General features: G+C 38.6%; 3 protein-coding genes across 3 annotated transcripts; 1 reads left to right on the top strand and 2 right to left on the bottom strand.

Annotated features, from left to right (window-relative positions):
• Window positions 1–5337: 5337 nt before the first annotated feature.
• elovl1a (ELOVL fatty acid elongase 1a) lies at window positions 5338–9120 on the top strand. The gene is made up of 8 exons (XM_083928891.1): window positions 5338–5612; window positions 6385–6481; window positions 6667–6857; window positions 6947–7027; window positions 7197–7253; window positions 7344–7449; window positions 7673–7812; window positions 7913–9120. Exons 2-8 carry the CDS (start codon window positions 6421–6423, stop codon window positions 8219–8221), a joined length of 945 nt encoding a protein of 314 aa, XP_083785017.1. The 5' UTR covers window positions 5338–5612; window positions 6385–6420; the 3' UTR covers window positions 8222–9120.
• Window positions 9121–9752: 632 nt separating this feature from the next.
• Window positions 9753–13265, bottom strand: cdc20 (cell division cycle 20 homolog). The gene is made up of 11 exons (XM_083928978.1): window positions 13219–13265; window positions 12693–12904; window positions 12468–12610; window positions 12271–12367; window positions 12045–12170; window positions 11705–11901; window positions 11507–11601; window positions 11177–11405; window positions 10449–10574; window positions 10209–10326; window positions 9753–10034 (listed from the first exon to the last, which is right to left on the bottom strand). The coding sequence occupies exons 2-11, from the start codon at window positions 12880–12882 to the stop codon at window positions 9856–9858; spliced, it is 1500 nt and encodes a 499-aa protein (XP_083785104.1). The 5' UTR covers window positions 12883–12904; window positions 13219–13265; the 3' UTR covers window positions 9753–9855.
• A 2120-nt stretch (window positions 13266–15385) lies between these two features.
• On the bottom strand, window positions 15386–19623 carry LOC310958111 (uncharacterized protein). The gene is made up of 6 exons (XM_083928924.1): window positions 19457–19623; window positions 18216–18398; window positions 17813–18070; window positions 17012–17110; window positions 16680–16697; window positions 15386–15937 (listed from the first exon to the last, which is right to left on the bottom strand). Exons 1-6 carry the CDS (start codon window positions 19539–19541, stop codon window positions 15852–15854), a joined length of 729 nt encoding a protein of 242 aa, XP_083785050.1. The 5' UTR covers window positions 19542–19623; the 3' UTR covers window positions 15386–15851.
• Between the last annotated feature and the right edge of the window lie 4036 nt (window positions 19624–23659).

The following is a 23659-nucleotide window of genomic DNA, read 5'->3' as shown; positions in this document are numbered from 1 at the left end:
GTCCTCCTGCAGGGGATCTGGGTCACAGAGCGTCTGACCTCTCGGGATGAGCTGTGACTCAGCGGGTACTCTCTTAATCCCAGAGGGACAAAATTTAAAGATGCAGACGATATGGCAGCTGTAAGGACAGAAAATCCTTATTTAGATTTAGATAAAGAGAACTAGTTAAAGGTATGAATTACATCCCTTAATCCTGAACTGTTTCAGTCAGACATGGTGAGAGACAAAGGCACTTTTAAAAACACACTGGTGCAAAAACAGTAAGGATCTTAAGTGACTGTTATATATATATTTCTTTATTCCATAGGACTTTGGCTACAGACACTGAGAACTTACAAACTTACATAATAATATGATGGAGGCGTTATTGTTGTGAGTCACATGGTGGGATAGTCGAGATGTTGCTACATTTCTTGGATTATGCAAACTGATAACAGAAGATGACAAGGGTTTTTTGTTTTTCATTTTAACATGTCCGAAAAAATAAATAACATTTCACTGTAAGGGCAGCAACAGTCTGCTTGTTTTAGCTTGGTTTTAGATTTATTTATTTTTTTAATGCGTAAAGCATGCGGTTTTTTTCAGTGCAACATTTACCTGATAAAGAGTAGAATATCAAAGATATATCTCCTAATACAGATGTATAAATAATGTAAAGCCACGCTTACCTTCAACGATGTATCCATATTAAGATGTCCTGGCTGCTGATATCACAAGTGTGATTTGTCCAATCAGTTGATCAGAAAACCTTTCCAAACCAGGTCTCGGGGATGTCTCCTAGACAAACGAGCACGGAAGTCACAGGGAAATGGCTCGTCCACTCTCTGCAGAAAGTGTTTGGAAATCACCATGAGATGCCCAGCCTCAGGTCCACTTGTTTCCCCCGGAAAGCACCGACTGAGCCGAAGGAAGCTGTTAGAAGACGCCTACCTGTTGTTCCACCTTCCCATTGGCGCTCAACGGGCGCGTTGGTTTCGGAGTAGAAGAAAGCCCGGAGGAGGAGTTTGACAAGCCCCACCACGGCGGGCAGAGGGAGACAAATCAGCTGCATATATATTTATATTTTCATTCACAAATCTGGGCAGATTAATTTGACATAATGCTCTGAATCGACCCATACCCCCCCCATTGTATTCATTCGTTTATGTCCACCACTCCTTTGCGTAAAAGTCACAAAGCTTTATTTTTTTTAAGCACTCGAGTCAGGTTTCAGACATTTTACGCAATGTGAGTGACTAATTCCAAAAGGGTTTCCCAGGATAGGTGTATCACTCCTCAGGTGAGCTAAGTGTTCCCTGCTGACGCTAAAAGAGCCGCGCCCTTAATCCCGCGCAGAGCGGATAAATATAGGTGTCCTGCAGTAGCCTATACTGTTAAAAACTACTGTCTGGGAACAAATCCTCTGACATTATGATGCTCCCTGTATGAAACAGTTTTATATGTTCATTATTGGATTGTCTTATTTAATTAAAATACAATCATTTATATGGAGAGTACTTAAATATTATTGGTGAATAGGTCTGTAACAATGTTACGTTTCTTATCTTTCTTATCTGACGTTGATGGTGAATTTCTGAAAGGACTCATAAATGTCTATATATATTTGTAAAGTTCATTATTGTATTTAAAGTGTGTGTGTGTGTGTGTGTGTGTGTGTGTGTGTGTGTGTGTGTGTGTGTGTGTGTGTGTGTGTGTGTGTGTGTTACTTGCCACATCTGATGCATCACACTGATCACAGTTATTGTGTTTTTTTATTGAAGGAAATTATTGTATCTTGACTTCAATGACGTTGTCCTATTATTAACGTCCATTATAATTTGTTCTTTTTTTAAAGTTCAGTGTTTGGCCGCCGAGTGTCGCTGTTACTCACTTAAGTTACAGTAATATTTGACATTTTATCATAGTCTGACCCTTAAAAATGATATTAGCCTACAATGATAGGATTCACACACAGATCATGAAAAACAGAGGCTCACATTCAGAGCAAAATACGTTCTGCATGAATACTGTAATTATAATTCAAAGTCCTGAATAAATAATCAGTTTGACTTTGCAACAATGTCAACAGGTTACATTCATGGGTTGACTTCATTTTGTGACCATATAGAACTGGTGTGCCTTTGACAACGTTATAATGTCTATTTATCTTAAATAAGAACTACAAAAAGCAATCTAAAGTTCAGTTATTGTTATTATAATTAACATTAATTTGCCTACTTGTCCAAACTCAGGTGAATCATTGTGGCTTTATACTGAAAGTGTTGACATGTTATTATAAAATCACTGAGGTTAGACTTGAAATCTCTGTTGGATAGTCAACAGCTTATAAAACGTCATTTTATAAGCTGGCACCTGTTGATATTTCTACATAAATCCACAATAATTATGGGCAAGTGCTCCCAGTGCGTCCGGAATTAATGAGTCAGTATACTTTTCAAGTGTCTAAATAAGTGCTTTAAAATTCTTGAGCAAAGTTAAACAACAAAATGTTGAAACTCACAACAGTGGTGTTACTTTTAGAAAAAACAGTGTCCTGAAATGTTGGTGTTTCAGTAATTGGCATGTTGAAGGGTGAGTTTTTAAGTGACCATGTTAAAAGAAAAGTGTGGCTGTGAAAGAAAACCTCGCCCCCTTTTGAGTCATGAGAAACCTGAGCTTTTAATTATGAACACAATTGACCCTGTTAGGTTGTATAACAGGTTGTATACAATATAATTAGTATAATTAGTTTTATATGTTTTTGGTCGGATTGGTTTACTCCAGTACTTTGGCACACACATCAGCAATTACCTGAAATGGGAACTCAATGCTAAAAATCAAATGCAAAAAAAGCCAATGAAAGACTCTACTTCCTGAGGACAAGGATACTGAACAGGCTTACTGGGCACAGGGGACACAGGGGCCCTAAACTTGAAAATGTTGCTGTAACAAATATATAAAATGATCACAAAGAGATGCAAAATGACTACAACGACACACAACATGAATAAAATAGATGCACAATGACTACGAAGAGATGTAAAACAACCACAAAATTACTAGAAAGGGACGCAAAATGAATAAAAGCACTAAGTTTAGACTCTTTGTCTTGTCCCTATAAAGACCGGGGGGGGGGGGGGGGGGGGGGAATTCAAAAAACACAGAGTCAGGCGGGGCTCATTCAAGTTTACGTTGCCATAATCCAGAGCATCACTATGGGTTACTGTCTGGTATGGAAACACACCTGAGCACACATTAAAGGAAGTGGATAGAATAATCACCAAGGCATTAACGATCATAGGCTGCAAACTTACACTGGACTCCATATACACATCATCTAACAAGCAATCAAGATCACAGAGGCTCACCAGCTTTTTAAAGCCGTTGATATAAATAAAAAAGTTGTCCTAAGTGTATACTGTAGTTTACGGTTTGCACTGATGTTGTATGGGGTATACTGTCACAGCCATTTCCCCTGTACTGATTAATTCCATCACTTTAACCATGTGGTAATGAAAAACTTCAACTTGAACAGTGCAGTGAATGAAACACAGGTTGCAAACTATAAACTATATATGAAACACAATACTTGGCCATCACTGCTAACCTCACATGGAATTGTGTCTCATTGTTGCAACATAAAGAGTCAGTGTCACTGAAAGATGAATGTATGAGCGTTGGTAACTAAGTGACTTTTGTATTTGGCCATTTTAACTGCTATTTCATAAACTGCCGCCCTGCATGTCCACATTCATGTCCGGTGAGTTCATTCAATCATGTTCAGCAGCCGTGCTCAGCCTTCCACATCCAGAGGCATCTATCCTGTCTAATTATTTTTTATTATTTATTATTTCACAATTGGCTAATTGAGGACGACCCGGTATGTCTCGAGGCAGCTGTCTATTCTCTGGTTTATGTTCTTGTGCAGATAGACAATGTTGTATTGTTTTGTTGTTGTTGTTTTTTCTGTGTGATATAGTCTAATGGGCAAAACCTGGACTTAAGTCAATGTGAAATGGTCACAAGACCTGTAAGAACAGGCAGCGTGTTGTACGGCAGCTATGGAAAACAGCTGACCGCGTGGTTAGAGACAGTGACACCCACTCTCACATTCAATCAGGGGCGAAAACATGTCAGTGTGCAAAAAAATTGACATGTTTCAGTCACGCTTTGTTTAAATGTACCGTTCCAATGCTTTTTCATTTTGGCAACCACTTGTGGGTGATCTGAGTTTCTATTTAGTTCATTGGCTGCTAGTAGCTTTGCAAGAAATGATTTGGTGTAGCTCCCCCGACCCCCCTTTAGAGATCAATGAGTGAAACTAAATTGTTGAATATGTTAACAGGCTCAGTTTCTCCTCCATTTAAGATTTTGGTGACCTGAGGCCAGTGAGACTGAGCACCACACCTTCAAGTGGCCATAAGTAGCCACTGGTTAAGGCCTTCTCTAAACCTAGCTACCACCAAGAATTATGCATCTAAACTGCATGACAAACAAGCACTGACTGATCCCAGAATTAACTTCATGACAAACCGTCTAATGCAGGCATTAGTTTTAACTCTGAATATTAAAAGTAACATAATGTGTCATGTCAGCATTTGAGTTTTTGCGCATTAATCACACATTAAATATGTGGTTTCCATTCCTGCACTTCATTGAAGAGCCGACGTGTGCTGCACTGTCAAACAGTATTAACAGAAAGTGACGATTCCTCCCTTCCTGCCTCCTTCTCGACCTCTGTCCCACGTGCAGAGATTCCTCTCATTCCAGCAAACCGTTCATACGAGTTGATACATTTTCAAACTCCATCCGGACCTCACGCCATCATTCCAGGTGCTCGGGAAACAGGTTAAACTTGTCATAGCAGCGAGGGTTGGACGAGAACCCAGCCTCCGTGCTACAACACAAGAAGGGATGGGCAACTTAAAAAAATGACGTAAGGTTCGTGAATGCATATCTGATTTCACCTTTAGCCTAAATTGTGTTGGAGGGACATTTTGATTTGATTTGATTTTTTTTTTTTTTTTGGCACATGGAGGATTTAATTTTCAAATGTTTAACTTGTTTAACTGTGTCATCTTTCACATAATGTTAGGTTGTTTTTGTTGTTGTTTTTTGTTATCCTCACATGCTTATTAACTGGATTTTGTTGCTGAACAATGGGGCTATTCACCTTTAACCAAAGCATGTAACACCATAACTCCAACCCCTTCACCTCCATTGATGAGGCAGTCCAATCACAAACAGGCTAAGTGAGGATATGAAGGTGGGGCTAAGCACTGAAACAGGGTGTGGTCCTGAAACTAGCAAGGTCTGTAGTAGTGCCCCAGGGTTTAAATTGAGTTGAATGATCCCGGTCCCATAGTTAACAGGTCTCTTGCTTCTTCTTTTTTTTTTCAATTTTCTTACCTGTGAAACGTTCAACTCTTGTTGGATTTCCTGTAAAAATCAGACGTTTGAGGAAAGCTGGAAGCTACCACCCACTAAATTCTTTGCATGCATCTGCTGTTCACCTGATCACCTCTCACTGGTGCTGCTGATCTGTTTGATTCTCTGGATTGAGTGCTGCCTGCCCTGGCTGTGCAGCTGCTTTCCTCACACATTCACAGGAGTGAGTGTTGAGGACTAAGCCGGTGAGTCACTTATACAACAGCAAGTATTTTAGCAGTTTCAGGGATCTGAGATTTGTTCCATTGTGTGTGTGTTTTTTGTAAGGATATGTTTCTTTCTAACCCATCATAGTTAGGCCGGTGTATTTGCCTGATAGACCTTCCACTTTATAGTTCAGTATGGTTTATCTGGATCAGGACAACCAAACATTAATTCTGCTGCTTGAAATGCTCTGTAGTTTCACTCCCTGGAAATCTCTGACCAGCCCAAATCTTGGTAGCTCAGTGGGTTGGCTACGCTGTTAAGGGCCAAGTTCTTTGCCTCACCTGTTTGACTAGATCTGTTAGTCAGCAAAAGAGCCTTTCATTGTTACTAGACTGACAGCAGAACGCAGATGTTTCACAATCCTAAATGAATTAATCATATGTTTAACTTTTAGAATTTTAAGCCACTCTCTTCTGATTTTATACAGAATAATTGTTTTTGTTTACTAAATAAAATTAAGCTTACAATGAGGAACATTAAGTGCTAAAAGAGTGTGGGTTTGTAGCTTACATGCTTTGTATGAGGCAGTGAAAGCAGCTACAAGTACAGGTTTCTCTGTGTAATTTGTATTTTATTATTTGTACACAAGGGCACTCTGGGGTTTTTGATGAGCCTGTGCAGCTGTCCCCTGTTTGCTCAGTCACCGGGGAAGCAGGTGGACAGGTAGCTTTGTTGCTCACCCACCCAACCGACAGACCTCACTGTCACTCAGCTTCACCTCCTGGTCTCTGTCTTTTCTTCTTCTTTCAGCAATTTTAATAGGACAGGAAGCGTGCAGGAGTCACCATGCTGCGAGAAGCTGCCTCAAACATTTTAAAATTCTACCATTATATACTATTAAGGATAGGTGAGTGTCTTCCTGTTACAGACTTACGCCTCTGCTTTGTTAAAATATGAATGAATAGCTGGTGATTTTTACTACCCTTAAACTACCCCATGAATTTGCCATAAACTGTGTGTAAACTGCATCTATCGTCGACTCTCCAGATACCTGCTGAGACAATGAGAAATGTGTGTTTTTGTTCTACCCAGATGCCCGAATCAAGGACTACCCGCTGATGCAGGACCCCATACACATGAACGTCATCCTGTTGACCTATGTCTTCTTCTCAATTTACGCTGGACCTCGACTCATGGCAAACCGCAAGCCCCTCCATCTCAAAACACCCATGATTGTGTACAACCTCAGCATGGTTTTACTGAACGCCTACATTGTGTCTGAGGTAAACAAAATGATTGATGAATTCCCTATTTCCTCAGAAACCTGAGTACTTGTGAAATGTTAACAACAGCTGTGTGTTTTGTCACCTAGTTCTTGCTGGCTGGATGGGGAACCACCTACACGTGGAGATGTGACCTCGCTGACGAGTCAAACAGCCCGGAGACTCATCGGGTAAGCCAGTCAATTTTCTCTCACTGCCTGTTGTGTCCTTAAAGGAAACACTGTATGCTGACTTTTAGGTTGGGACTGTTCTGAACATTGAGAAATAAATATTATTGTTCTTGTGATGATCATTCACCGTTTATATTTGACAGATATTTTATTCTCTTCCTTCCCCCAGATGATTCGAGCGTGTTGGTTGTTTTATTTTTCAAAATACATCGAACTCCTTGACACAGTAAGGACATTTGCATTTCTTCAAGAATATCTTTTAGCATTTTTTTAGTGACTTTTTGTCTGACTATTTCTTTCCTGCATGTTATTTTAGGTATTCTTTGTGCTGAGGAAGAAGCAAAGCCAGATCACATTTCTCCACGTATTCCATCACTCCTTCATGCCCTGGACGTGGTGGTGGGGCATCACGAAGTCCCCTGGTGAGGTTTACTATTATAATATCAATGTAAAACACTTCATACAAACATTATGCATAAACAAAGGATTTTAGCTTAAGGCATGGTTTTTAAAAGGTCCTCAAATTACAGATTGACTACTTGGCATCGAAAGAAATGACGGTGCAGGGCCAAACCAATAGACTGGGGAGATCACTGTACAGTTGCATAAAAGTGTCTTATGGACCATGTTTTTTTGCCTTTTCAGCTGGAGGAATGGCCAGCTTCCATGCCATGGTGAATGCAGTCGTCCACGTTATCATGTACTTCTACTACCTACTCTCTGCTTTAGGACCTCGCTTCCAGAAATACCTGTGGTGGAAGAAATACATGACCGCCATTCAGCTTGTATGTCCCCTTTTTTCTTTTTAATCAAACTATTTATAACAACATGATGTGACATATATGATTTTACAATGGCTAATTATGTCCTTTGCCTGTTTTACAGACACAGTTTGTTCTGATCTCCATTCACATCAGCCAGTACTACTTAATGGAAAAGTGTGACTACCAAATTCCCATGTATATCCACCTGATTTGGATGTACGGCGTCTTCTTCTTCCTCCTCTTCTCCAACTTTTGGATTCAAGCCTACATAAAGGGAAAGCGGCTTCCTGTTGTAAAGGACGTGCCAAGACAGAACGGCTCAACCAGTGAACCCATCTCTGTGGTGGCCAATGGGAAACACCTGGAGAATGGGAATGCGCACCACCACACCAACGGCAAAATCCTCATGGGCAAAGTAAAGGAAATCTAACTTGGTGACTCTGGAAATGAGAAAGAAAGATAAGAGAAGGCCCTATAGAGCTACCACAAAAATGTCATTCAGTGTTCATATCTAGTAGCATATTGGAACAGCACAGATTTCAATTCCCTACGTCTAAAATTCATAATTTGTTTATAAATCAATTTTTTCTTGTTGGGATATGTGTTTTGGTGGTGATCTTTATTTGCCACATTGTGTTTGTTGGTCGCTGTGAAAGCTATTAACTGTGATGAACACTGTATGAAGACTGGTGCTCATTTTGTCACTGATAGTATTCTTCAAGTCAGGCTTGGCGCACACAAGCTTGACCTACGCTACTGTTTGGCAGGGAGTACGCACCAGTATGGAGTTTCCACTGAAGACCAGCACATTTAAATAACTGTCACAAGGTTTATGCCAAAACAAAGCTTTCATTGTGAAATGTCAAATATTTAGTTATGTTCCGTTTTTTATTTATCTTTTGAAATAAAACATTTTTTTAGATAAAGGTCTGTGTCATTTGGAACAGTTATGGTGTGATCTTTGTAAGAAACATGTCACACCTCAATTATACTGTATGTTATAGTATTGATGCTTTTTTTGCATGAGGTAGTGACACTCACTGTTCTTGAGCCATTCTGAGTTTTGCAATACTATATGGTCTCTCAGCACATTGTGCATTAGTTAATAGTTTTTTTTTTTACTAACTTAGAATTGGATACAGTGTGTTTCCAAATCTCACTGCAGGATGTATGTTTGATTGGTAAACCTACCAGTGTTTTACTGATGTTTATTACACATGTGCAGTGATGACAGATAAAGGATGATCTAGTTTTGAAACACTGTAGCCTTTTAAAAATTGGATCTGATATTTGCCATAAAATACATGAGTGGATGTTTGGGTGTATCCAGGAGTTGTTTGTTACAATCAAGCCTCAATGTTTGATAGATTAACCAGTTTCTGACTTAAGCAGAAATAAAATAAATGTTATAAGTTTTCCATTTTCAAATGTTTCACATAAGTGAATGTTATTTTTAAAATGACAGACTTGACAAGAGGGATCAGCTTTGTTTAAACACATACCTTTAAGTTAAACTTCAACTACAGTGACCTCTATAGGATTTTTGGTGAATGCCACAGAATACAACCAGTTTCCAGGCTAAACCAGTTTGATTTGGGTTTAAGTGATCAGCTACAGTTTAAATCTTAAAGCACAGCTAAGCTCACAATAAAGCAACAGGCCCATTAGTTGAGGATTAACATGACATTTTATTATTCTGTTGCTTTGGTGAGTGTTAGGACCAGGCACTGTCATTAAATTGCCATCAACACCCGTGCATTTTAAAGTGATGTTACCAAATAAGCTCTGTGTTCAACATGTTGGTACTAATGCATGCAAATTAACTGACAGGAGCTCATTGGTAATCAAACCATTTATTTATAACCCAGTGCACTGTATACATACATCCCGATTATAAAAAAAGCTGTGACATGTATAAACAATTGAGACTAACAGCCCACCAGTAGGAGCAGCAAGTTGGCAGTCACAGCTAAAACACATGATGATGTATGTCTTTATTGTGGATTAAATAAAACATTTGCACATAACTCATTCAGCATAGACTAAAAAATAATACTCAATCAATTATCTGATTGATTGATGAATGACACCGCCATTTGATTTGACCATCCTCTCTTTTGCCTTCTTCTTGACAGGATCCACTTCAAAGCTCTTCCATAGACGGATAGTCTCATCTCCAGCAACAGTTGCAACCGTAGAGCAATCCGGGCTCAGAATCAAACTGAGAACTCTGTCCTCATGGCCTATAAAAAATAAATACATTTAGAAAAGCATTAGCATGTTTAGACTAGCAGAAAGCATTACTGCAGTGTCCAATTCAATGGACGTTTCCTTCAAAAGGTAACTATGTGTAAACAAGTACAGAACCAATCCAGTCCAATTAAAGAGAGGAAAAAAAAGAAAAAAAAGTTACTTACCATTGAGCTCTGCAACCTTTGAGAGAGAAGGGTACTTCCAGATGACGACGTTGTTGTGGGCATATCCATGGGCAGAGACCAGCTCCTTGTAGTTGGGTGCAAACACCAGAGACGAGATCTGAAAATCAAAGATATCGTGTCACACGTCACCTCCAAGTTAAATAAGTTCTCAAAAATGTAAGAACTTTATTGACTTTAGAATAACCATAAAAACTAAAGGGTCTAGTAGTTTGTAGGAACCTGGGACTGAGTGTCAAGTGAACTGATGCAGGAGCCACTGTTTACGTTCCAGATGCGGATGTGACGGTCACTAGTACCACCTCCAGATGCAAGGATGTTTGGCTGCCACGGACACCAGGCCAGAGCCTAGAATGATAAATCCAAAAGCGAGATTCAAGTAGGGATAGGAATTGATGAGATTTTACCAATGCAATTATCAATTCTTATTAGTCCAATTCTCATCAATACCCTTAATGACTAGAGGGCAAATTAAAAAAAACAAAAACAAAGCAGGCCTACACAGATTTTCAGCATCAATGCGGTAGTTATCAGAGTCTGAACACAGTAGAATGAATCTTCCAAGCCTGCCTACATGGCACCAATGTTACAACGGCACACTTTGGATGGCTTCTTCCTCTCCGACATGCCTTGTTGCATGAGTTTGACATCATTTTTTCGACTGTCAGAAAAACATGCCGGTACTGATAAGGGAATTGATCAGCTCAGAGGAATATGATTTTGGTTTGTTACCCGTTCAATTCCATCCCACTACAACCATAATATTGTCATGGCAGAAAAAGACTTCGTAAGTCCCAATACATCGTATGTGAAAGGCAATATGCCAAAAGTGCCACCATGCTTTTCTGGTTAGTCTGACTTACAATTTTTTGTGCAGCATATCTATCTATCATTGTGTATAATGATCAGGAAAAATAAAAATCTTTCCAGTCAAGTCTGAAGCTACTCACCTTGACGGCTCCTTGATGTTCGCTCCAGCTGTGGACTGGCCGGCTGGCGCTGCCCTCCTGCACACGGGGCCATACATACACCATGTTGTCATTGCCTCCACTGGCCAGGTATCGCCCATCAGGGGACCACTGTAGCCCACAAACCTCCTGTGAGTGACCACTGAGTGTGCAGATGTGGTGGTCTGCTACCCTCACATCATGATGGTGGATGTGTCCTGATCTCGAGCCACTATGGGAGAGAGAGAAACATATTTGACGCCAACAAACTCACACACAGCACTGGAATTGTAAGTTGGTCTTTTCTATCAGAAAAGAGGTAAACAAGTGTACCTGGAGAGAACATGTTCATTCCAGCTCAGGCTAGCAACTCTAGACGTATGGCTGGCCATGCTGCGTAGACGCTTCTGGTTGTCAACATCCCACAACTACGAAAACAAAAAACACACCATTAAAAACAAAACAGAAAGCAGTTCTGTGATTGCCACTTGTCCTTATGAACTAAGGCGGTGTGCTTATCGGGGCACAAACCTGAACTTTGCAGTCACTGGTGCCAATAGCTAGGTAGTTTCCCTCTTTGGTCCAGGACAGTGAACAGATGTAGTCCTCCTCTTGCTCCAACTTCATGAGAAGAGTGATGTCTCCTTGAGAGGCATCCAACAGGTAAACACTGTTATGAAGTGCCACAGCGAGAACATTTCGACTGCTCCAAGCAATCAGATTTAAATCTGGGAAAGAAAAAACAAAACAGGGACCAAATCAATACTTAACATTTTGCATAAAGATCAATTATTTATGTACAAAATCTATTTATCTATCTATATATGAAGATTAATTTAGTGAATAAAAACTTCTACAGTGTAATACTTACAGAAATCACTTCGAAGTTCAGGAGCGTCCAATATTCTGTCAGGAGTTGGAGAAATGTATCTTGTCTTTTTGACCGAGGCAGGAGTCGCACCTTGACTGTAGAGGACTTTCAAGTTGTTTTGATAACCTGTAATTAAGACAAAAAAAGAGACTATGAATTTAAATTAAGTCCCATCATGCAATATGCACCATGTTGATAAAAAAATAATAAAAAAAGACATCCTTGCCTTCTGGAGCATTCAGCGGTTTCCCTCCAAGGTGCAGGATCTTTGCATCTTCAATGTTGTATCCATTTAGTGACATGGACCAGGCTTTCTGGTTTTCCTTAAAAAGACAGACATGGTCTAAATGAATAAAATCCTTAATTCACTTTAGGATCATAAGGGGCTTTAAATATATATATATTTTTTTTCAAATTACTTACTGATGTTCCTGCTGTATTGTTTGTATCCACGGTCTCATTCTCCTTTGAAAGCAGGAAACTTGCTACATCCATTTGTTTGCTGTTTCGGGTGGGAATGAAGCGGTCGCCGCCCATCTTGGAGGGTGTTTGTTTTTTATTTTTGCCTGTGACACAAAACCCCCGTTGGTTAACATTTGTAGAGAGCTGTGTAGTGTTACAATGCATGAATATAACGACACACATTACCTGGTGTTTTGCTCGGCGTTTTTGATGAACTGAGAGACGCATTGGCAGATTTGCCCGGCGACAACCCGTTCAAGGCGGCCGTGTTTGATGAGCTGGCCTTTCTCTGCCACCTCGCCATGGGAGCGTTTGTGATGGGCATATCCAGCTTCAAGATACTGTGGATGTCGCTCTCGAACCCAAACTGCGCCATTTTATCCAGGCTTTCACACGACCTACAATACAACACACCGGGACATATTAAAAAAGGCGTTCATCGAAATATCAATAGTGACGTTAACTAGCTCGTGTTACGGTTTCAGCGAGTCTTTATCTAGTTTGTAAAGTGTCCTGAGATAACTTTTGTTATAATTTGGCACTATTGATACAATTGAATTGAGTAACCAACGTCACGATAACGCTAGGTTAGGCGACGCATGTAAAGTAAACGAACACACGTTAGCGTTAACCTAAAACAGAACGTCAACTTCAGGAGCATTAACCGCTTTAAAAGTTTATTACCAGTCTAAAATGAACATAACGACCTCACCTCTTCAAAGAAAATGTGGAGCACACCGGAACAACACTTGCCTTTCTCTCTCGTCTCTTTCTGAATTTTGAATTTCGTGACGAATGACGCCACACGATTTAAATGCCCAGTAAGCGCTCCGGCGATTGGTTCGTTCAAGGAGCTGCCGTTATCGCCAAGGATCGCTATGGTAACGTTTACGAATGCGTTGATGTGATTGGTGGAGGATACTTCCGGCCCGGAAAACGATCCTCCTGCCCATAAATATATCGCCACCCATCGGCCAAAGGTTGTGATTATAAAAGTCTACATTTTCCTTGAGTAAGGACATTTGATGAAGATAAATAAATACATTAAAACAAAACAAAAATCACATTTTATATATATATATTTTTTTTGTTTGTTTGTTTTGTATATATTATTATTGTTATAGTATATTTTGCATATTTTTTTGTACATATTATTATTGTTTATAGCACACTGTGCACTGTATATATATTGGATTCTATTTATGTTATGTACAAAGTGTTTATTTGCTGACCCACTACAGCTGTTACAAAATAATTTCCCAGTCTGGGATCATTAAAGTAATTCTATTCTATTCTATTCTATTCTATTCTATTGTTATAATGAAGACCATGCTATAGACATACTTTTTAATTAATAATTAATTAATTAATGTTTTATTTTGAAAATGTCAATGACATTTAAAAAATACAATAAAAGCTCAAAGGACAAAAACATAATATTAAAGGTTTGTATTATCTTTATTAAAAGCACCCATGGGGCGTTTTGAGTGGTTTAGAATGAAAGTGTTGCTTTTCCATTAAAATACTGTATATTTAGTCTGATTTAATATTTAAAACATTTTTTTTGACAGGTTTGACAATGACTTTCTATCATGTCCTATTTATATTGTTATATTGTTAGTTAAGATCTATTAAATTCTCTGGACTTACCCATTCAAAAGAGCCATAATGAACTGAACACTCGGCGATTAACTGTCATTAACTGATTGTCGAGAGTTTATTGAGAAAATCAAATAATAGAAGTACTATATATGTATAATATATGTATATTCGCCCTGTTTATGTATAGTTTGAATAGTATATAGTGCGGGTATATTATTTTTGTTTACGACGGATGATGGCGCTGTTAAGCAGCTTTTAGTGCGCATGAGATTTTCCTCTATTGCTAAGACACCCTTAATGAATCCAGGATCCACAGCAGTGGTCTTTTGCAAATTTGTTAACACTTTTTCATTGGTTTCACACATTTTTAAACCATTTTTCAGAACAGTTAACACAGATCTCATACAGAGACCTACAACTCTATTGGATTAACTGTTCTAAACTAAAGAAAAACGTCTATTCAGGGATATTATTCTCAGTATTATTCATCTCTAATTCACTTGTGTGAAAGTTATTTGCACAATTCTTCAGTCAGCAATCAGTCAGGAACAAATGGACTAAATGTTAAGTTCTGAATATTTCACCTCTTTATTTTGTTTTGTCGATATTTATACCCATGTTTTCTCTGGCTGTTCTTATCTTTATTTTTATCAAAGTATTCAGTATTTCCAAGGATGGAAAATGGCTGTTGGCTGCAAAAGGGATGGCATGGAAAAATATGATGTTTAGAGTTTAGATGAAATTCTTTGTTGGTTCTTTGGTGATAAAACAATGCAGTACAAAAGCGTGTCTAGTGTAAGGGCTGACTGTAGATTGCACATGTCAAAGACAGTTCATGGGCAGAGAAAGACCTGCTCAGAAAGATAACATGGATGAAGAAAACTTTCTTAGGGTGTCCTTTTTATTAAGTAGCCCTTTTCCACAGGGCACTGTAAAACAAAAAAGTTGTATGTGCAGAAAAGGTCAGTTACAATGTTTCAAGTGCTTAATTTCAAATATTCATTTTAATTAGATATGATGTGAGAGGCTGAGGCTCTAACCATAGATAAAATAGGTAGAAAAAGTGAATTCTGGATTGGTCCTTAATTCAGCATTAAGGTAACTTGACATTCCATGAAAGTGTCTTTAATTGAACATTTTCTTTAAATATTACATAAACACATAAGGAAAAACATATAGACAGTCACAACATTGTACAATATCACAAAGAAATATGAAAACCACAACAGTAACAACGACACAGTCCATCCAGTGTCGTTGGTCTGGTGATCAGTGGCACAACACTTGATTTCAGCAGGGCTTTATCTACAGACTGTTAGAAAGTTTGAAATTCTCTATCTTAACTTACATTAGATACTGTTAATGCTAAAACATTTTCATTGTATACATTTCTTAATAGGTTGTTTACTTGAATAGCTTATTCCAAAATCATTAAAACGCTGCCCTAATGTTTTGTTAACATTTCTTTGCGTAGACAAGCATAATGCAATAAGAGAACCAGTGTAAACTGTGATACATGCAATAAAGTGCATTAAAATAATGTGGCCTCATTGGCCTGGATTGCAGACCCCATTTCATACAATGAAACTGTTGGTACTGTAGCAAAAGTTTGGTTACATTCACAGAACAACACTTTCCGTACACAGAAGCAAATGGAAGCGTTGAATTAGCAAAGGGACATTCAACAGCAGAAATGGGGTAGAAGCTGAACATGTGACCATATTCATCAGCTGGCGCTTTGAATTACAAGGAATGGTAACCACTGCCTTTTATTTCTGGAGCTGTTTCAGCCATGTCTTTAGGGTAATGTATAATTGAGCCGACAACACCTGCACAGGAATCAATGAGCACAGATTAGGTGGACATTCATGACAGAAATACAAGCATCATGATGAGCTGCACACTCTCACCCACTGTTCCAAGATTATTGGATATCACTACTAAAATTCTTATGAGCATTAACTAAGTTTTATGTCCGAAACTATCATCCCTGTGCCACCAGCTGACCTGACAATTGCGGTCATATTCCGTCAGAATAAAAAGAGAGGTCAAACTGCACATACAGCAGGCTTAGCAAAGTGAATCATGACAGAACAATTACATTTTAAAGAGGTAGTTTGGATTATTCTAGGGGGGTTGTATGAGGTACCATACATACCCATAGTCAGTGTCAAAGGAAAGGAGGTCTGATTGCAAGGTAAAGTGAGGAAAGTATTCTAAATGTTGTATACACTTAAAGTGAAATAGATTTTTTTGGGGTGGCTAAAATACAACTTGCTGCTGTCCCGTTAAACAGCAGTGCATTGCTTCGCTTCTGTGACAGTCCGCTTCTCCAAATTAGGCTCGTGCAGACCGCCATCTACCGTAGTTAATACACTTGACTATGGCTAAAGACCTCATACAACCCCTCTTCAAAAAATATGAATGTTACCTTTAAAAGAACATGCCTATCCAAAGGGTATGTGGTTTTGGATTCATTTAATATTTAACTCCATTAATCTTCCCCCAAGACTGTTAACTGAGAAGTGTACAGCGAATACAGAGAAAACATAGGGATTGTTGTTTGCTTACCTCCAGGGTGCCTCAAACCTAGTCAGAGAGTGTGAGAAAGACAAAGCACATGACTATGCTTTATAATTTCTCGTGAGCATGAGACTCCATACCAAAAGTCATGTGACAGGAGACATCTCAAATCATGCCACAGTTTATGAGTGTGGATGATGTCAGCACATGTAAAGATTAAATAGTTCCCATTGTTTGCTGACAATATGCAGCACAAGACTGCATTCCACATCATGTCGCTGTGTCATGAGAGCTGCTTTGGAGCATGTATGTGTGATTAAAGGCTGTGCAGCTTGTTCTAATTATTATCCAAATGGAAAGTAAAACGGTTATTTACTCACCCTGTTTTTTGGAGAGGAGGATGCTGATCATGATTAGCCCTATAAATGCCAGCAGCGCCAAGATTGGGATCAGAAACTGAGGCAAAGGAATCCCTGGAACTAGAAAAACAATAAAATTGTAACCCGACTGCATGTCGACAAAACTGGCCACTGTAAAATGTGTGGGTAGCTGTATCTGGAGGTGCACCATTGCAATTTGATGTTTTACATTTGTGTAACCCTTTCATCTTAGACCTCTTTAGCCAGCAACATTCAAGCTCTCCCCCTTATTTTCAACCCTAGAAACAGTCAAAACTACCAGGCAGCTACAACGACAGACCCAGGAAAACGGTATTATCTAATATCTTAATAATCCTTTCTCACTAGCATTGAGGTGTGAATAACAGTGAATGCATGAATGATGTAGAATGTGTCCTGCCCTACAATAAAGTAGCACCTGGTCACCCTTGTCACAGGCATGAGTGCTTAACAATCATTTATTTTCTCTTAATGCTGCAACTTCTGCATTTAATGAAAAGGTTTTTCATTAAGAGCGTCAAGTAATGGCTAATGATGATCACAATGATGGTTGCTCCAATATACCATTAAAGTTATTGTGAAAGTTGAAAAAGATTATGTTAAAATCTGGTCATTTGATTGTAAACAATAGGCAGCTGATGTCCACAGAACAACCCTGTAGTATCAACAATGTGGTTATTTTAAGATGTCCTTTTTCCTTTTCTTTTATTTTAAGATAAGGTAACATGCACTCATTAGGTCCCACAACTCTGAAAACTGGATGATAGCTTCAAAAATAAATACCTGACTGCTCCTCAGAAAGCATCAGTTCTCTCATCATCTTAACGCATCCCTCCTGAAGGTGGGTCCTCTCCGTCTTTGTGTGTCGCCCTTGCTGGTCCCACAACACTTTAAAGGCCTGTGCTTCCGGTACGTGGGCTGTCCACGTGTCAGTGTGGTCCAGAGTCAGATAGACCTTCCCATCGAAGAACACACGGTCGGCCCAGTGCAGCAGAGTCCCCTCCAGTATGCATTCACGAGAACGAAGGACTGTGTGGTTTGCTGGTGGGTGTGTGTGTGTGTGTGGGGGGGGGTAAAGGCTATTAACAAACATAACATTTCACTGACCGTGAGATTAGATCTGAGTTGAGGTTTTGATTAAGTCAATTATCCCAGTCATTACATTATTATTTGGGGATTTTCTTACTCAGGACTGAAGTCTGGTTGAAACTGACAAGAGTTGGAAGGAGTGTATCAGCTGACATGGTTTGGAGAATCTTGTCAACTTCCTGGCTCTTGCCAGTAAGAGCGAATCCATTGAGAAGGACCTGTTCCCCGGCCTGCTGGGCACCCACCACTCGCCACTGCTGGACCTGCACTATAATGGTATCTATAGGGGGCAACCAAAATACAAACATAACAGGGAAAAAGCAAAAAAGTAAGGGAGATGCAAAAAGGTTAACATGTTAAAAATGAAAAAGCAGTCCTGAATGAATCTTTCCCTTTGCAAAACATGTATAGATAATAACTGTAAATAAAGTGAAAGCACTCACTTCTGATGAACAGTCCTTTCAGTGTGTTTAATTATCAATGCTTTCACATAACATTATTTTAATGTTGTATGGTCGAATGTTTAGTCGTTTTCACAACTGCAATGAACCATGTATAGTTCATTTTTACAGCCATTGTATTTGAAGCGGAATTAAAAAGTAGCCTCACTGTGTCAATAATGCAGTCTGAAACAATAGGCCTGCAAGAAATCTTTATTTGTCAAATTATTTTAAGCTTTTGTTGACACTGTCAGAAATAACAACTTTAATTATATAGCACCTTTAAAAACAGAAGTTTGCAAAGTGCTTTAACAGACAAAGAAAAAGTAAAAGCACATTTCATTACATTCACGTATAGTACATAAACACATAAACAGAGCAAGAGAAACCATGGGCCGCTTTTGACAAACAGTAGAAAAAATAAAGAGAAGATGATAAGGTAAAAAGTCACTAAAATAAAATAAAAAATGGGGCTGATTGCATTATGTTGGGATGTATTTCCAGTAATATGTGCTTCTGTAAATAGGGCTGGGTGATACATCAGAGTTAAACTACTCCTTTGACAGTGTCCACAAAAACTGAGCACTAAATTTCACAGAGTCCTGATTTATTGCAGGGCTATTGCATTGGGCAGTTGTATGTAACGTTAAGTCAGTTGTACAATAACTAGGCGCCCTGTGGAATATAGAGTAGCTCTCCAAATTAAAAAGTAGCCTGTGAATCTCACCAAAGAATGCATCGAGTGTATGAACAGCAACCATAGTTCACTGTGGAAACAATGGGTAACGTTGTGTGCTTGCAAAACTTTTTCATTATTGCGTGTCATTATTATTTGTTGGTGCCATTTTAACTCTATACGCAGGAATGCAATGCGATGCAAAGAGACAAGCTTGCTTACCTACTGGAACAGGAACAGGAACCCCCACTGATACGTCGCATGAAATTAGCACAAAAATGCCAAGAAGAATGCCAGGGCGGTGCATTTTTAGCGTCACTTGTCGACTTATTCAAACCCAGCGATGTCAGCCGTCAAGGGAAGGACAAAAGTCTCCAGAGTTATAAATAGCGAGGGTTGATTTAAGCCATTTAAAGCGTAACCAGCACTAATAATACCTCTAGACGGAGACGGTGATGGTGGATACGGACGTCTCTCTTCTTCTGCCGCAGCTCATTTCAGTTTCGCATTTACACACTTTTCTTTAAATGTATCCGTCTCGCTTCTGATTGGTTAATGTAGCTGACACGTGGGCCGAGAGAAGTTATCTCCCACACAACATGTAAAACACGGTTCTGCTCCAGAAGATACAAATTACTCAAAGTAAAAGTTAAACCAACAGAGCAAGATGAAGTCAGAGGTGACACTAGCTGGCAAACTTTAACCGATCCCCCCCAACACTAACAGGTGTGTGAAGATAGTTCAGGCAACTCTTGACTGTGGAAACTATGGCAACGAGTAACAGTTCACCATGGCAACGGATAAGGACAGAGCCGCGGGTTCGTGGGCATGTGATGTTTACAATATAAACATGAGGTGCATCAAAACGAAAGTATAATCACACAGTGTCATCTGCAATGTGCATTATACTTCACTGTAAGAATGCCAATAATTAAAGGTATAAGTCAGAAGGCCTGCTAAAGCCTGAGTGCAGTTTTAGGGCTACTCTAGACTTGTACTTGTATTTTAAAGTGAAATATTGTATGTTTCTCTCTCTTAATTTATCTGACATTCATAATCAGCAGTATAGTTAAAATGAGTTCCATCTTATCCAGCTAAAATATTAAAAGTTTGCACATTAATGCTTTAGTTAGACAGTTACACTCCATCCAATTGCCTATAATACATAAATAAATGAACACTGACAGGAACCATCCTGCTGCATAATAAGTACTTTCACTTGTAATACCTAAAGAAAATGATGCGATTATTTCTTAATTTTAATTTTGAATACAGGCCTTTTACTTGTAATTAAGTATTTTTACATTGTGGTATTGCTACTTTTATGTAAGTAAATGATCTTAATAGGCTACTTCTACCACCGATGATAGGTACATACACACAAAAATATTCAAAATGAATTGAATATCATGGAAGAAAGAGATCAAAATAAAACGTAAATGTGGACTTGGAGTTTGAAGGAGCTCAGTGCAGTTTCATGTTCTTCTGCTGGATTTTATATATTTTGCTGTTCTCATTGCTATTTAAGTCATTTCTTGTTTTTCTTTTGTTTATATATGAGAATGTGTGGGATACATTGTTGTTTTATTTTTGATAAATAAAGGCAGTGTAGCAGGAAATTGTGTTTCTGAAGCCTGGTTGTTCTCCCTGGGGTGCCAGTTTTGTCTGTCAGCCAGTCTAACTGGCCAGGCTGGACAGTCTGTCTCTAGTTTCTGGTCATTCACAAAAAAGTAGAACATATGGCTTAGTTTAATTAAATCTGTCAGTCATAAAGTTAGGTTTATAGTGTAACTTGCCAAAGTAATGGACCAAGTGATAAAGTGATCTCTGTTTCTGGAACCTGTCAACTTGGGGTTAACAAATTCAGAGTTTCTGTAAACATACTTTACCGAGGCCCCTTCACTCTGCATCAGCACAGACCTCTGAAACGGTTGGACAGTATAACAAGTCTACATGTCTTTAAGCCTTTCTCAGTTGTCTGACTTTACCTGCTTGTTTCCTGGAGAGTCTCCACAAACATTAAAGTACTTAAGTCACATTTGAGCTCTCTTTACAATGACTTTGTTGTCCTTTATGGTATCTATTTTAAATGTATCAATACAATAGTCATTATATCTCTATGTATAAAATCCAAACATCATTTTTGTTGTTATTATTTTAAAGTTAATGAGTCAATCTAACTGCTGTCTGCCTTGTCAATTATTCTGTGAATATTTAGTTGGTTTCCTAAGCATGATCCTGCATGTTGTCAACTATTGTTCATTTTCGTAAGTTAGACTTTTAAACTGATCTTTATACTGGCTGACACAGTGTGGTGTTTTTATTGGTTTTGATTATGAAGTCTATTTTGTTCTCAGGTCAAGTATAAATTGTATGTTCCTATTGTTAACATATCTGATGCTTCATATAAAAAAGTTTATGTTATCAAAAACAAATGACGTAGGAGAATGCTAATGATTAGATATGTTGAGCTAGTATCTACAGGATAAGCATATCTCCTGTATGTGGGTGTGTTATGCACATATCTTATAGAAAGAATCATTATTTGGGTGCGGATGTTGTCACCAGACCTTTAAACAAAGTGCCTCAATCTTTTGCAGGCCGATTCTTAAAATGGAAGGTATGCAAGGCAGATGGGAAGTGATTGTATAAACAGTCTGCTATGAGAGTCCAGGGACTTCACACAGAGAGAGTGTAGTCAGGCTGTTTTATGCTTCATGTAATCCAATACGGAATGATTCTGTTAATGTGATTTATTCTTGATAGATATAGTGTATATACTCTCAAACCTTTATTGATCACTGTGTCTTCCAAACATATGCCAGTGAAAATTACATATAAATAATATAAAAAAGGAATGTGTCTAGAAACAAAATGATTCCAGGGGCAACAGTGTTGTAGGCTATACTTTTAAATGTTTCTTTTCTTTTTTAGGCTTCTTTAATGTGTATATCTTCTTTATGTGGCCTATTCACAGTCAGCTGTGACTGCATAAATTTGCAGCAGGAACTAAGCAAGGGCCCATTTGTGTTTGTGTTGTTGTTATTCTTGTTGATAGTCCCAGTAGGTTAATAATAATGAGGTACAACAATAACCTTTTAATTACTAAAATCAGAAATGCCGCAGTGTAAAAATACATTGTGGCAAAACAACTGCTTTGACTGTATACTTAAGCTAAATTAAAAAAAATCTCTTTGCACAAAACTCTTATCAGTGAAATAAAGAAAAGTATAATAACTTGATGTAGAATAGACCCTTACAATGTTATAACACTGCATTGGCCTTCATACTATTGGACTATTATTAATGATGCATTAACATTTAAACAGTTTTGTTTGTTTCTGTTGTAATTGATCTTGGTTGAGCTTTAGGCTTAAGTACCGTTGGATGTTTTAGTGCATCATATTCTAGGCGAGGGGTCTGGAACGCCAAGGACCCTTTAGCTGAAAGAGAGATGAAGCAGGGACCCCCTACTAAAAATATTGTTTTAAATTGCGTTGCATATTAAATTGGGCCTAATAGCTGGGTCAGCCTAAAGTCTATACACACAGCTTTTTATGGTGCATAAAATTTTAAGATATTACAATGATCATTAACATATTCATATACGGGCTTTTATGTTAAACATACATTTGGTATGCCCATTGAATCCCAGTTGTATCTGTGCATGGCTACCTTTGTGGATACTTTGCCTATAAGCCAGTAAGCCTATCATCAAGGTTGTTTAAATGTATTTCTTTTTCACAAATTTATCTTTGCTAATAATACATTGCATTCATGTTAAAGATTGAATATGTAGAATGAGCAAAACACCAGCATCATGTGTCTCAAGATCGTAGTCGTAAAAATAATAATAATTCCATCGGGATGCCAGGTTGGTCAGACCTGGTCCAGTAGCGAGATCGGGGTCTGTTTGAGCCTGTTTGAACCCATCCCCTCTGACAAATGGCACCATAAAACCAAGTATTGCAGAGGTGTTTGACTGATAGTTACCGTAAGCTGTTACCGTTTGCTGTTAGCGTTACGTAAACATGAAAGTTAGCTTACATATCAAGGAGAAACGTAGCCATTTCAGCATGTGTTTTAATGCTGTTGAACTCCTTTATATCAGTCCATCAAGTGAATGCATGGCCTATATTGATAATATAGGCCATGCATTCACTTGACTCTCGTTTTTGCCCGTCTCCGGTCACTCAGCTTCTGTGACAAATAACAAAGCAGCTGCAGGATTGGTCAACTTCATTTCACCCAGTGCCAGACTACAGTAGCTGCGCCCAACAACAGACAAACCTGGCAACCCGCAATGCCCAACGCTATTGGCTAATAAAATAGACAGAATGGGACAGAAAGTTATTGACAGACCCGTCAAAATGTTTAAATTAAAAAAATAATAATCATTTAAATATTAATTCAGACTAAATATAT

This window comes from Echiichthys vipera (genome assembly GCF_963691815.1).
Source record: "Echiichthys vipera genome assembly, chromosome: 15".
Classification (NCBI taxonomy): Eukaryota; Metazoa; Chordata; class Actinopteri; order Perciformes; family Trachinidae; genus Echiichthys; species Echiichthys vipera.
The sequence above is the reverse complement of the archived record's forward strand: the minus strand, read 5'-3'. Positions and strand labels throughout refer to the sequence as shown.